This window comes from Salvia splendens, chromosome 2 (assembly GCF_004379255.2).
Source record: "Salvia splendens isolate huo1 chromosome 2, SspV2, whole genome shotgun sequence".
NCBI classification, from domain to species: domain Eukaryota; kingdom Viridiplantae; phylum Streptophyta; class Magnoliopsida; order Lamiales; family Lamiaceae; genus Salvia; species Salvia splendens.
Window position 1 is genome coordinate 37,135,601 of NC_056033.1, and position 15,817 is coordinate 37,151,417.

At 37.5% G+C, this 15,817-nt stretch overlaps 2 protein-coding genes and 1 non-coding gene across 5 annotated transcripts; 1 reads left to right on the forward strand and 2 right to left on the reverse strand.

Annotated features, from left to right (window-relative positions):
* The first annotated feature begins 7,740 nt into the window (after positions 1 to 7,740).
* Positions 7,741 to 11,006, forward strand: LOC121770128 (glutamate receptor 2.9-like). The gene is made up of 5 exons (XM_042166923.1): positions 7,741 to 8,069; positions 8,164 to 9,461; positions 9,554 to 9,854; positions 9,938 to 10,344; positions 10,473 to 11,006. Exons 1-5 carry the CDS (start codon positions 7,811 to 7,813, stop codon positions 10,899 to 10,901), a joined length of 2,694 nt encoding a protein of 897 aa, XP_042022857.1. The 5' UTR covers positions 7,741 to 7,810; the 3' UTR covers positions 10,902 to 11,006.
* A 202-nt stretch (positions 11,007 to 11,208) lies between these two features.
* Positions 11,209 to 11,280, reverse strand: TRNAC-GCA. Its single transcript has one exon. It is a non-coding gene; the product is annotated as a tRNA-Cys (tRNA).
* A 762-nt stretch (positions 11,281 to 12,042) lies between these two features.
* On the reverse strand, positions 12,043 to 14,717 carry LOC121792569 (peroxisomal membrane protein 11C-like). Of its 3 annotated transcripts, none has more exons than XM_042190564.1 (8): positions 14,530 to 14,717; positions 13,407 to 13,615; positions 13,223 to 13,297; positions 13,061 to 13,135; positions 12,899 to 12,979; positions 12,727 to 12,801; positions 12,445 to 12,618; positions 12,043 to 12,243 (listed from the first exon to the last, which is right to left on the reverse strand). In XM_042190564.1, the coding sequence occupies exons 2-8, from the start codon at positions 13,596 to 13,598 to the stop codon at positions 12,208 to 12,210; spliced, it is 708 nt and encodes a 235-aa protein (XP_042046498.1). In that variant the 5' UTR covers positions 13,599 to 13,615; positions 14,530 to 14,717; the 3' UTR covers positions 12,043 to 12,207. The 3 variants fall into 3 exon arrangements, with proteins under 3 accessions (XP_042046498.1, XP_042046496.1, XP_042046497.1); XM_042190562.1 differs by having other exon boundaries at positions 14,512 to 14,717; XM_042190563.1 differs by having other exon boundaries at positions 14,551 to 14,716.
* Positions 14,718 to 15,817: the final 1,100 nt, after the last annotated feature.

Below are 15,817 nucleotides of genomic sequence, written 5' to 3' on the forward strand. Positions count from 1 at the left end.
CAGACAACGATACATTGCAATTTACAATACATATACAAGTATACAACATACAATAATGTAATATAAATTTGAAATTTGGACTTATACAATAAATTAGAACAAGACAATGGATAATTTAAGTTGAAATAAGACGAATAAGATGAAAATGATATCAATTTTATTGAATTTGAGTTGTAACGGACAACGATACATTACAATTTACAATACATATACAAGTATACAACATACAATAATGTAATATAAATTTGAAATTTGGACTTATACAGTAAATTAGAACAAGACAATGGATAATTTAAATTGAAATAAGATGAATAAGATCAAAATGATATCAATTTTATTGAATTTGAGTTGTAACAGACAACGATACATTACAATTTACAATACATATACATATACAAGTATACAACATACAATAATATAATATAAATTTGAAATTTGGACTTATACAATAAATTGGAACAAGACAATGGATAATTTAAATTGAAATAAGACGAATAAGATGAAAATGATATCAATTTTATTGAATTTGAGTTGTAACGGACAACGTTACATTACAATTTACAATACATATACAAGTTTACAACATTATATAATAGAAATGTAGAAATATGGAACAATATATATTTTATTGTTTAAGCAATTGAGAAAGAAAGACAACTTATAGAACTACGGGAACAAGTATAAGTGTATAACAATGCGTAATAAGAGTAGCACTTGAGTAATTAAATGGAAGCACAATAGCACAAATGATAAATTGGAGACAAAGAGAGAGAATTGAGAGATTGAAGAGAGAAACTCTTATGAACACACAAGTGGGGTGAATGTAAATGAGGATAGATTGAGGTATTTATAGATAAAATGGGGGGAAAATGGAATAATTCGAATTTGAAATCTGGAAATTTTTTTTTGAATTTTCGGAAAAACCAACGGTTTTTGGCGGAAAACCGTCGGAACCGCCGGATTTCACGGTTAACCGCCGGTTTCCGATCCAAAAACCGTCGGAACCGGCCGGTTTTCACTCTCGAAAAGCTGCCCTCCCCGATGCCTTGGTTTCCGCGCCCGAACCGGCGGTTCCGAACCGTCCCGAACCGGCGGTTCGGTGACGGTTCCGGTTCGAAAAATCTTGAACCTGAACCGGACCGCGATCCGAATTGCGACGGTTCCGGTTCGAGGAAATCGCCACGGTTCCGGTTCGCCGGTTAACCGCCGGAACCGGAACCGGTGGGCATCTCTAAGTGTGAGAGTAGCAGTAGACATTGATGAAATTGAAGAGGGAGGTGAGGTTAGGTTTGAGGAATGTGGTTTAGCAACCGATGTAACGCCATATGCCGAAGCTGCGACGACCGATAGAGAGAGGGATTTTGGATGTATTTATTTATATGAGGTGTTTTGTTGTTTCCCTCTGTTGAGAGAGATGAGTCTACGCCGAAAAAGGGCAATCAAAATTGAGGAGAAAATGAGTGAAAAGGAGTGACGGATTTGTGACAGATTAGTGACGGATTAGTGAAAGATTAGTGACAGATCAGTTTCTTCCAGTTAATGACGGATTAACGACGGATTTGTGACCCGTTAATTAAAACCGTAAAAAATTTGACGGAACCGTCCAAAATGGACCAAATGTGAGGGACCAAATACTTCAAAAGATAATGTTTTGGACCAAAATAAAAAAAAAATGCAATATATTAAGGACCAAATTGAGACTTTAGTGAAACGCAAATAATATCAAATGAAATGCAAACAATAAGCCTTTCCGTATAATTAGTTTATTCATTATTCAAACACCTTTTTCCAATGGGCCCACCTCACCGATTCATTCTCTGATATACAAATATACAATATTTAATAATAAAGCTACTCCAATATTTTTGTCATTATTTATTAAAATTGAATTTGCAGTATTAATATTTCAGGGACAAGCAGATTTTGATTTGGAATAAACAACTCACTGATTTTCTAGTTTTTATCCAATTACTCCCATTCCAATAAATATGATTATTACAAATTCATTTTTAGTAATCAGTAACAAAAAACAAACAAACAAACAAACCAATTTTAGTTTAAATATATTTAAGGGATATTGGTATTAAAACTAAAAACTTTGGCCAAATTTTGGTTATTCGACGAACTTTAAAATTAGTCTAAAATATCACAAATTTTATATTTTATTTGTTATTTCTCATGGCAGGTTAATCACTATATTAGACTAACTTACATGCATTTTTTTTATCATACTTGGCCAAATTTTGGTATTTTTGACTAACTTTAAATTTGGCCAAAGTTTTATAATACCAATATCCCTTAAATATATTTATACTAAAATTGGTTTTCTTTTTTTTTTATTTTTCTTTTTTGTTACTGATTACTCTTACTAAAAATGAATTTGTAATAATCATATTTATAGGAATGGGAGTAACTGGGTGAAAACTAGAAAATCAATGATTTGTTTATTCCAAATCAAAATCTGCTTGTCCCTGAAATATTAATAATGCAAATTCATTTTTAATAATCAATGACAAAAATATTGGAGTAGCTTTATTAGTATTAAATATTGTATACTTGTATCTCAGAAAATGAATATGTGAGGTGGGCCCATAGGAAAATGGTGTTTGAATAATGAATAAACTAATTATGCGGAAAGGCTTATTTGTTTGCGTTTCATTTGATATTATTTGCGTTTTAACCACAGCAGTGTGCTGTGAATTATATCACAGCAGAGGATCTGCTCCCGTATTTTTATTGTGTAAATAGCTATCAAGATTATTATGCAAAATTGATTTTATCGACAATTCTTGAAACTTTCCATATGTAGATTAGTCTAATTTTGGTGGACAATCCAAAATGGTAAAATTAATATATTTTCTATGGACGGAGGTAGTATTTGTTTAATCGGTGTGGAATAAGTTATCCCGTAGCATTTGTAGTAGAGAAGTCATGAAACTTCTATTTTGGAGTATTTGTTCAGTAAATTCAGAGATTTAATGGTAAAGTAAAGACATAGACATGCGTCGTCTTCACTAGATTTTCAGACTATAAATATGCTATATTCCATTCCTTAGACAATATAAATATAGTCATAAAAATATAGTTCCACTTTGGTTCAATAATAGAGCAAGCAAATTAAGTAATTAAACAAATAACCACAATATATATAGTTCCTCTCTTGTTTATTTATTTATTTATTTATTATAATCTTGCTAACTGTATCTTGATTTTGACCAATATGCATATGCATAGACATAATCACATAAATACATCATCCAAATATCGTCATTGGTAGGCTAAGAAATATTGGTGGTGTAATTAAGGCTTAGTTTACAAATAAGTTTAGCATAATTAATTGGTGGTGTATCTCACTGTTCAAGTATGGAAGTCAAATATTTGAATTTACTCCAATAATTTTTAGTTACTCCTCTATCAAATAAACAATTATCTTATACTCCCTTTGTGACGTTTTCTATTTTCTATTAGTATTAGCTTTTGTACAGTTTGTCATTATTCATTGATTTGCAAGATATTTTAAAATTTAAAATCGCTGTCATTATTCATTGATTTGCAAGATATTTTTAAATTTAAAATCGACATGTTGCATGGTAGTATTACACATGTGGACAATGAACACAGATAAAAACCTTGATATTTTAGGGACTTTGAGCACGACTTAAATAGGAGTAAATTTTACACCTTTGTTTAGTTACATAAGCTGAATTGCAATTTTGATCATAAAATTAGTTCTTATGATAGAATTTCTTTCTTTAATGAATTGAGTCTCATTTTTCAATAATAATACTTTAGTCATTTTTTCTTTTTAGAATCTTGTTACTATATTTTACTATTTTTACATTAAAATTTATATTGTTTACTATCAAGATTATTCGTCTTTAACGGATGGAGTATTAGTTCATGGATCTCAAACCAATAGACATGTTTTGACCCTATGATGAGTGGAGTTTAATAATAATAATAATAATAATAATAATAATAATAATAATAATAATAATAATAATAATAATAATAATCTCAAACTAAGTTGTTTGATAGGGATATTAAGCAGCTCGGCTCATCAAGCTTCATATTAATCCAATTTGAGTTGAACGCTAATCAGGTACATGTTAATAAAGGGTTAAAAATTTTGAGTTAACAAATTTCTGCCATAATCCTAAACGTTCAGATTTCAGACTATTACATCTGACTAACCACACTAAAAGATAAAGATGAATATTAGCCTTTTATTTTCTATTCTTAATATCTGTTAATTACTCTATAATATACTACTATAAACTTAAACAAATAGTATTACAGATATAAATCACATGACATCATGAAAAATCTCTCCTATGAATAATGAGAAAAATAAACCACATATATACGTTATTTAATACTAGTACTCCATTTAATTAAGAATATACTTATACTCAACCATAATCAAACAATCGTAGGAGTATAAATTTTACTTATGGTACTAGATCAAAATGATTTAACATATATGAATGTGTTACAGTATATAGGGAGTAAATTGAAATGGAAATGGAAATGTAAATATATATATTTTCTATTACTTTACCTATTAGTATTTCAGTATACTAAAAATAATATAAAGTACACATATATATATTAAATATAAATTGGAGGTAAATTTAATTTTTTTTGGAGTTATTCATTTATCAATATCCGTTAAAGTGTTTAATTAATTATCAAACAATATGAATGAATAATTATGAATTGTACTTAGAGCCAGCCAACTCATCAAATTTTAGAACATCTCTACTCAGTTGCAAGTGAATCATTTGTTGACTATTAAGCTGGAATTATTTTAAAATAAAAAATTTACAATCCTTCACTTCTAACTCATCCTCGTTTTTGCAGTACTATTACTTATTAATTAAAAAAATTTAGAATCCATAAATATTTTCATGAAGTAAAATAATTGTTCTACATGCAATATTCTGGAAAGTGAAGACTATTACCACACCAAAGTGTTTATTTCGAATGTTAATTGCAAAAATTGGTATAAACTGACTCTCGTAAATATTATTAGTACAAAATGAATTATTCCAAGGAATAGAGTTAACACAATGGGGTAAATCGTGTATATAGATTTTTCCACAAGCACCAAGATTCCGTTTGAATTATGAAGTTTATGTTTGATTTAGGGTTCAATTCAATTCTATCTGCAGTTATTATTAGGGTTAGGGTCGTGTGGTTTGAATTCCTGCGGTTGTTTGTGTCAACTGTCAAGCCATTCTACCCTGAAGTTTCCTCAGATGTTAACATTTGCTTACAAACTGACTTGTTCAAAGATGCAGGTCATCTGTTTGAATTTATTACTCACAGAAACGAATTATTGAGGAGTTAATTATAAAATTCTTTAAATGAGTAGATGAGATGGGAGACTATCATTTCAATTGTGACTGGATATAGACTGCATGATCTTCAGCTCTCCTATATGTGCTACTTTGCGCTTTAGTAAAGTCTGGGTTGCATTTTCACTCTTCAGTTCAGTAAATGAAACAGAAAAAATATGGAGTAGTAAAATACTAGATCTGAGTTCATGATGTCAGCTCTTGATTGTGCCTATATAGTACGCCTTCAAGATTTGGTCACTTAGGGTGTCCACCAAATAGCCCCGCCCCATTTTTTGTCCATATCCCCAGTTTTTTTTGTTCACGACCACAAATTTTTGTTTCCGTCACTATGATGGACACCAATAGCCCCAAAATTTTATAATCAATTTTTATTTTAATGTTTCAAGCAATTATGAATATATTTATCGGACTATACATAATTAGAAGAAAAAGACTATACGTGAAGAAATTAAAATTAAACACTAAATTTTCGTCGTATTAAAGTACAGGAAAAATTATACAACGAAAATTTTATCTAGTGCAAATCACAAAGGTGTTCACACTGAGCCGCCACCTCCCCTACGTGCCCACACTTCTTCAATCAAATCGGCCTGGAGTGTGGTATGTGATGTGGTCCTGCGCATATCAGCGGAACGTTGGATCAAATATTCATTGCTCAGTGGTACGCCCATCTGGATCGGCGCGGAGGTAACACCGTGACTTGTACTTGCGCCCTCTTCCGGTGCCCAGCGCTCTGCTGCAAATCCTTCATCTTCTATTATCATATTATGCAATATGATACATGCTAACATATTATTCACGACATCATCTTCATGCCAAACTCGTGCCGGACACCGTATAATGGCCCATCGCGATTGGAGGACACCAAAAGCCCGCTCAACATCCTTCCTAGCACCCTCTTGTTTGCGCGCAAAATATTATTTCTTCGGTCCAACCGGTTGGCGGACAGTCTTGACGAATACGGGCCACCGCGGATATATCTCATCTGTGAAATAGTATCCCCTACTGTACTGCGTGCCGTTGGCTACGAAGCTGATTTCTAGACCCCCCCGGCACTCATCGTTGAAGAGCGGCGATGACTGAAGAACATTGATGTCGTTGTTCGAACCTGCCACACCAAAATACGCATGCCAGATCCGCAAACGGTAGTCAGCAACGGCTTCCAAAATCATCGATGGATGTTTGTTTTTGAATCCAGTTGTGAATTGGCCTTTCCATGCCACGAGACAGTTCCTCCACTCCCAATGCATGCAATCGATGCTTCCTAACATTCCTGGGAACCCGTGGATCGAACCGTGCATATCCAGCAGGCTCTGACACTCATCAGGGGTGGGCTTCCGTAGAAACTCCCCACCAAAAATTTCTCGGATCCCCTTACAAAACTGCCTAAGCACCGTGAGGCTAGTCGTCTCACCCATCTGTAGGTATTCATCGAACATATCGGCTGGTCCGGCGTAGGCAAGCTGCCGGATTGCAGCGGTGCACTTCTGTTGCGTAGACTGCCCGATCCGGCCCGCGGCATCACACCGGAGGGTGAAGCACCGGTAACGCTCCGCCAAATTCGTCGCTATATGGTTGAACAGCCGTTGCGACATTCTGAATATCCGGCGGAATATCTCGGGTGGATAACGGGGGTTATCCACAAAGTAATCAGCCATTAGACGCTGGTGTGCACCGACGTGATCTCGTTGGATGGTCCGCCGATGAGTAATCGCACGAGGGATCGCAGCCTCCTCCTCATCCGCCAAGCGCGCCGCATCCTCCTGGGCGGCCTGGTGTTGCACATGTTGAATCAGAGCATCCACGTGTCTTTCCACAAATTGTCCATTTCTGATCACAAATTCTAGTGAGAGAAATTTTGAGTGATGAAGAGTTGGAATGGTGTGAAAATAATGAATGGAATGAGGTGTATTTATAGGTGAATTAAATTGAATTAAAAAAAAAATCGCCGACTACCGCCGCGCCGGGCACCACTCCACTATAGCAGCCCCGCCTATTCGCCGCGTCTGCCCTGGAGTAGGCGCGTCCTCGCCCCAAACTCGCCGCATGCCCGTCCGCCGCCTACCGCCCCCATTTTCCTCGTCCGCCCCCGGGGCGGACGTCACCTCCACTATAGACTGCCCCGGGACCGCCCCCGCCGGGGCTATAGGCGCGGCGGTCCCATAGTGGACACTCTTAAAATCTAAGCTTTGGTTCTTGGAGAATGATGTACTCCTAGTAAATTAATTGGAAGACAATTTGGAAATGTTCAGTCTTCCAAGAAAATTGTACCGTGATCCATGGACCATTCCTAAATAAGGAGAAAATGCAAGGAATTTTCTAATGATAATGAAGCTGACGAGTACAACCTATTTAATTTCTACGTCATTAACAAAATCTTGTAGGTGCTATATTGTTTATAAGTATGTAGCAGTTATTCAAGGATCATTGTCAAGTCTTCCAAAACAATGTGTTCCTTTTACTTGTTTGTGGCACTTGTCTTGCTTCCCCTTTTTAGTATGCTGTCTTTTACTGCACGTTCTACTGATTTTCACGTTGGTGTGATTCTTGATTTGAATTCAACGGCTTCACCTGTGGGGCGTATAGGAATGAGAAGCTTAAAAATGGCGCTGGAAGATTTCCATTCATTTCATGGAGACTACAAAACTAGACTGGTTATCCATCCAGTAGATTCAAAAGGAAGTGTTGTTGATGCTGCTGCTGCTGGTATGTGACAACTTTTCGCTTGCCATAATATTCTGATCGTTGCATCTTTTCATTGTTCACTGCAATTTGATGTATTCTTACTTGTGCATTGCAGCTCTTCATCTGCTGCGGGATGTGAAAGTTGATGCCATAATTGGTCCTCAAAAGTCTGCACAGGTTAACTTTGTGATGGATTTGGGAGATAAGGCTCATGTACCAATTATATCCTTCTCTGCAACAAGTCCCTCCCTTGCTCGTCAAACTCCTTATTTTGTCCAGACGGCTCAGAGTGATGCCAATCATGTTCAGGCTATTGCTTCCATAATTAAAGAGTTCTCGTGGACACAGGTCGTGTTCATCTATGAGGACACGGAATATGGAAATGGCATTATCCCTTATCTGTCTAATGCGCTCCAAGATGTCAATGCTCGAGTTCCGTATAGAAGCGTGCTTCCCGTATCAGCCACCGATGAACTTATAGGCAATGAACTTTACAAAATGATGACCATGCAGACACGAGTTTTTGTAGTGCACATGACTCGATTTCTCGGAACCAGACTTTTTCTAAAAGCAAGAGAATTAGGGATGATGACTGAAGGATACGTATGGATCATTACCAGTGGTATGACGGATCATTTCAGCTCGTTCAGTTCAGATGTTGCTGAGGCTATGCAAGGGGTTCTTGGTGTAAGGCCTCTAATCCCCAAATCTAGTGAACTCAATTCCTTTGCTTCTAGATTGAGGATGATTCGTCAAGATAATCCTGACATGAATCGGGATGAGATGAGCATATTTGGTCTTTGGGCGTATGATACTCTGTGGGCTCTCGGTCTGGCAGCTGAAAGAGTTGGGAGTAGTAGGTCAAGTTCAAGTACAACTGAGAATGAAACCAGTGCCAACTTCTCTAGCCCTTTTACTTTCAGAGTTTCAGAAACAGGTCCCGAGCTTCTCAAAGCATTTTTGGGTACGAGGTTCAATGGACTTTCCGGAGAATTTAACCTAGCTGAAGGACAGTTGAAGCAGACATCATTCGAGATAGTTAACGTTGTCGGAAGCATAGAGAGGCCTGTAGGAACCTGGACCCCGTTGTCTACCTCAATGGGAACTTTTAGGAGTATCATTTGGCCCGGAGACTCAATAAAACCGCCAAGAGGTTGGGAATTTCCAATAAACGGTAAAAAACTAAGAATCGCAGTGCCAGAGAAACTTGGTTTCAACGACTTCTTGCAAGTGCAGACAGATAATCGAACAAATGAAACAACAGTCAGTGGATACTACAGAGAGGTGTTTGATTCTGTCATGCATGCATTGCCCTATGCTCTACCGTACGAATTTGTCCCATATTCATTTATTAAACCCGACGGTTCAAGATTTGGTAACTACAATGATCTCGTGTTTCAAGTTTCGTTACAGGTGAGTTCTTCATCTTCAGTGAATATGTCACTTTTGTACTTAGCAATACTTTGGCCACGGTTTTGTTTATTTGAAATTGTTGGTGATGACAGAAAGATTATGATGGTGCTGTTGGAGATATCACCATTACTTCTAACAGATCTGGTTTTGCGGAATTCACTATGCCATTTGCAGAAGGAGGTGTTGCCTGTATAGTTCCCATCAAGTATGAGGATGTGAATGATGTATTAATATTTTTACATCCCCTTACTATACAACTGTGGTTAACCACTGCTATCCTTTACATCTCGACCGCTATGGTAACATGGATTCTCGCAAAGAGGCTCGTGCAAAGCTCCAGGGAATCGCTCAGTCAACATGTTGGCATGAGTTGCCTCTTGCCATTCTTTCCTGGTGAGTAATGATATATCATCTACATTTCCTGCTTCTTACTTGGCTTCATCTGATTAGTCCTTGTCATAATCGTTTGCTTGCAGGAGAACGGATCGAAGTCATTTTGATTTGTCTGATTCTGGTGACGTGGGCTTTTGTAGCAAATCTGCTTAGCTCAACCTACACTGCCAGTTTATCTTCCAGGCTCACGATTGCAAATCTCCGAGGGAGTGTGACAAATGTGGAGCAACTTATCGCCAACGGAGACTATGTTGGGTATCAAGATGGTTCGTTTCTTGAGAGTCACTTGATCAAGTTGGGATTTGATCAAGCAAAACTAAAAAATTATACATCTGCTGATGGTTGTAAACAAGGTTTATCCCTGGGAAGCAAAAATAATGGTATATCGGCCTACTGCGATGTCTTGCCCCACATCAAGGTAATACTATCTCAAGCGTGTGGCAAGTACGTTATGATCAACCCTGTCTATCGCACAGACGGATTCGCCTTTGTAAGTGCCGCTACCTTTCAACTCATATACTCCCTATACAGGTGGATTCCTGTGCAGACGTCTCCGTGGTAATTGTCATTTTTCTTAATGAAACATAGCATCATTTGGTATGTGTTTGTGAATGGCAGGCCTTCCCCAAGGCTTTTCCTGCAGTGCCTGCTATCTCCCGGGCCATTATCCAACTGACGGAAAATGGCACGATTCCTAACCTTGAGCAGCTGTACTTTCCCAAGCCAGAGTGTGACGTTTCCAACAGTAGTAGCCCCCCGCTTGCCACAGTGTCGTTGCGAAGCTTCTCTGTGCTCTTCGCCATCACGGGTTTTGTAACCATGACTTGCTTATTTGTTTCACTGACACTCCATCTACACAAGAAGACACCTCTTGATCAAAGGATTGCAGACTTGAGAGCCAGTGCCGGCTCAAGAATTCGCCAATATGTGAAACGAGACCACCGTCCCTCTTCTCCTACGGCGATAGAGATAGGACAAGTGGAAGAAATTAGGCCGTCTTCGAATGATGGTGTCGTGGAGATAGAGGTTATACCCTCTCACCACTGATATTCATAAATCTTTGTTGCTTTAAGTATTATAGATATGGTTAGACCAACAAAAGAGAATGTAGTGATTCCTACTGAATATTACATATTCATAGATGCGTTTATATTGTTGTGATTCCTAACTTAGAAGAAGCTTCATCTTGTCTATAACAATGAATACAGAATCCACACAGAGATCAGTGAGTCTTAAACTGAAGAAGACCCCTTTCAAGAATTAAATAAAAAGAATACTGTAGTTTTATTGAAACAAAAGTGGCTTCAGAATTTAAACATGTTAGTAGATTTTTTTTAAAAAATAATTTATATATAGGGCCCAACCGGGTTCGAACCGGTGACCTATTGATCTGCAGTCAATTGCTCTACCACTGAGCTATGGACCCATTTGTGAATATGACGTTTCAATCTTTTATAGTAATATAAAGAATGAAGGATAAAGATTTTTTAGATCCAAGTAATTCTTCGATTAGTAAACAAATTAAATTCTTTTCTGCAGGAGTTCATTAAGATTTATTCAATTTAAACTCAAATTAACGCTGAAGTGCAGTAGTAGTATAATTTTTTCGACAATAGATTTAATATAACAATGCCCAAAAAATTGACTGAAATTACTGTGTCGAATGAGATGCAAATGCAGGAAAGGTCCATAATATTGCATTTAGAATTCATGACGCTTTAGGATGCATGTTAAGACTTGAATGCAAATTAGAAGTGCTTAAGAACATTTTTAATAATATCACAACAAAAAGTAAGAACAAAATAAAAAAATCAAGATCAAGACGTTTTTAATAAGCCCTCACAATAATATAGTGAACACGAACATAGTCAAAATATTATTTGAGATGCAAATAATTTAAATTGAAAAAGTGGAGAATACTGAAAGATTGGAACAATGCACGAGGCATCTATGGAAAGCAGTTGAGACTGACCGGATGGAAATATGCCTACAACTAAATCACAATTTTCCCTTAAACACAGGCATATTATCAATTTCTAACCCTCTTCAAGAATGTTTCTGGAATCCACAAATTCAATCCCACTGTGTTGGGATGAACTAAGATTCTCAAAATGCCACTTGAGCCCAATTCGATCATCACTCATCATCACCATCATCAAGAGATTAGATGCTGAGAATTACATTGGTCTAAACCAGAATAAGTCAATGCATACATTATTCATAAACCGGTTTGCAACAAAGCGAACGACACTGGGAGCAGTACGTACACTAAGGATTACAATCATGCAATGTATAATTCAAAGACACATCAAGTTTTTGTATCACAAACTTAAACCTAAACCTAAACCAGCCTTCAAGTAGTCTTTGTCTTCTGTGGAGATGGGAGCAACTGTCCAACAAAAAAAAATGGATTTAATACCGTAAGCACAATTGTAAGAGAAAATAAAATATAAAGAGGTTTATGACAAGACACGAGAATTTTAAGATTTGTTATATCATAGTAATATTTACGTTTAGAGAAAACGCTCAGAAACAAACACCACAATGTAAAAACAATGGACACTGGAATCAATAAAAGGCAGATATATACCTGGTAGCAGGAGATGAGAGAGCTGGCGAATCCAAAAGCACCAGTTACACGAGGGGTAACTTTCTTGGGTGACAGTTGAAGCAAACCAACAGCAACAACTATGTCCATGCCAGCCTTGATAAGAGCAAGTGATCTCTCATTTGATTTTTGAAGCTTAGCTTGGTATTGTTCATTCTGCAGTGGAGATGCAACCAAGAAGAATAAACACAAAGAATATCAACAACAAGAATCCAAGCCTTAAAACTGTCATATTAATTTTATTAGGGGTCTCAAAAAGCAGACCTTATATTTATTAGTGTTCTTCAGCTCTTTTTCTAACTTTTTCATTGATCCAGATAGCCTTCCAATTTCACCAATCTGAAGAGAGACAAACAAGCACATCAGGTATTGATAAACCTAAAAACTTAACAAAAGTTATATCAAGCTGAAGCGAGAAGACAATGAAAGAGCAAACCTCGACAAGGGTGGTGCAAACAGAAGAACTAAGCCAGCAATACAGAGATATCCTTCCAATCAATTCAGTGCGTTCTTTGTTCTGCATAGTAAAATTTGCTACTTACATAAATGATCTTTCGTTTCACCAACTCTGTCAAACTAGGCAAGTTTTAAGACATACCTTATAGATGCCTGTCCTACCAAGCCACACAATTTGATCCAAAAACAAGAAAGAGGACAAGAGTGCATTTTTCGACTGAAATAGACACCAAAAAAAAGAGATAAGTCGTATAGTATACAAAATAATATTAGGTTCAGATTTCTATACAAGAAGAACGATTACCTTTCCCAACAAAATCAGAGGAAGTGGAGTTCCTGGAGCATTTGGACTAACAAGAGCATGGAGATCATTGATGAACTGCAAAATGGATATATATTGGAAACTTTTTAGGTTATACGTAATAGGGAGTATATTTCAAAGGGAAAAATAGTAGTATATTCTAAAGAATGAAATCCTCACAACTGACCTTGAACAATCGAAAAACTTTTCGAGCCAAGCTAGTTGATTTGTCAACATTCTGGGCTGTTCCAGGCTCTCCATTACTCAAGAACTTTGAACCATACTGTATTGCCCTGCATATCTTGTCCCTTGCTTCAGCTTTGTTCAGATATAAAACAGCAAGGGCAAGCTCTGCTCTGGCAACATCCAGCGAACTCATGTTTTATTTTGTTGAAGCTGAAATTTTGAGATACCACATCAGTCAATGAAAATATTGGGTTTAATTACAAGTTACAGGCTGTTTCGTGTCATATTTTACTTTTCAATGGCATAATGAGTAACATATTAGCATGTAAAAGTTATTTAAGCAGAGAATACAAAGATGTGGAGCATGTAACACACGACTAACTGCTCCAACCAACTTCATGCTCACAAAATGAATGAAGCACAAGCACCATAGTAAGGAAACTAAAGCAATAGAGCTGCAATCTAGCAATCAATAACTTCGGGCATCAAGTAATTTCAGCAGTCGTGATCGGAAGCAGGCGAGCAGCTCTTGTTATTCAACTAACCCTCGAATGAAGCTTGCAAAGTTCCTCTTTTACCGAGAGTAACTTATGAATATGATATTATGATGCTGTTTAGTGTGATCAGAAACAACAAAATCACATGATCCAATTCCACAGCCAACACCTCTCATGTTTGATGAGCTATTTAGTAATGAGTAGTGTTCACATAAAGCAAAACCCCCAAATTCCCAATGCATATTGCATCAACCTCATAACTAAGTACTATTCAACAGCTTTTTACCCCAAAATTTCAGCAGACAATTAGATAGAATTAAGCTAATAGCTAAACCAGCAGAAATTCAAACACTGACTACACTATTTTTGTTGTTCTTAAGTTGGCAATACCACTCTTAGGAAGAGGAAATTACACACACAACACTTGGATTCAAATAACAGGAATCTATATTTCATTTCCTTGAAGTAAAAAAAAAATACGAATCAACCATCGGAAAATCGAAAAACAGCAAAAAAAAAGTCCTAATCTAGTGCCTGAATCGGAAGATTAGCAATAATCTAGGCAAAATCAGAGCATCAGATTTTTACGCTACACGTAGAGACACGCACTTGAAAGATATTGATTACCACCGGGAATTGTGCCCACACCTTTTCTCTTGAAATCCACAACAGAAATTTTTAGCTCTGTCTCTCTCTAAACTCTCACTCTCTCCTCTCTTTTAAAATGAGGATTATTTGCTAAGATGATTCAGATAATAGGCCGGCGGCGGAGATGAAGGCAAGGCGTGTTTGGTCCTCTTCTTTTCTATTTCATTTTTTTTATAAATATACGTAGAAAACAAGAAAATTTACAAGTGCAAATTTTTTATGTCTTTCATTTGGGGATAGACATCCAACGTCATTAGGATATCCATCGATTGATCCAACGGTTCACATAGCTTACAATTTGCGTGTGGGATTAAATTGTGTTTGTCTGCTAGCAATTTTATTTTATTTCTTTTGAGAAAAATCAACGAAGATATTTCCATTATCCCATTTCGAAATACTAATAAATTTAACGTGATAACTGAAAAGTGAGGATATCCAATGTGTATCCCAAGAACATTGTGGGGACATGGATTACTATTTTAATTCAACCTTTTTCATTCGCCACAATATTAAGGCCATCCGCAATGGGGCGGACGATGGCACGCCCAATGGCGCGCATCGTCCGCGCCCGCCATCGTCCGCCCTATTGCGGGTGTGTGACATAGGCGCCCTATACTAAGGGCGTGGAGTATAGCGCGGACGATGCTCATCGTCAGCCCCATTGCGGCCTACGCGGACGATGGCCGCGGACGATAGGCCATCGTCCGGCCCACTGTGGGCTACGCGGACGATGGCACGCGGTTCGTTTTTTTATAAATAGAGTTCATTTGTAATTTCATTTAACGATTTCACTTTCAAAACTTATTTACATTTACATAATTACTACGAAATGGATTGAAGTCCCAATAGTCCTATGTTTAGCGGAGAGGCGCGTTGACCGGGTACAGAACCCGGCGAATATCGTTCGTTCGACGCCGACACCAAGTACGATCCCGATTTCAGTATGGAATCGTACGGGTTGTCAGACATGGAGCCGTCTCCAAACCGACCAAGCGCTCCCTCCCGCCGTGACGCCGCAGCGGCCGATCCCGAACTAGCCGCGACCGCTTCCGCCCCAGCCAAAAAGATGCGGAACCGGCAGCGGGCGCAGAAGTTGCCGCCTCCCGGAAATTGCGATGAGTACGCCCCCGGCCGTACGAACTACACCGACGACGAAACCCTCATTTTGGCCCGGTGTTGGGTAGATATATCGGAAGACCTGATTTTCGCGAACAACCAGAGGCAGGGCGCGTACTGGGAGCGCATCGTCGGCCTCTACACTGAGGCC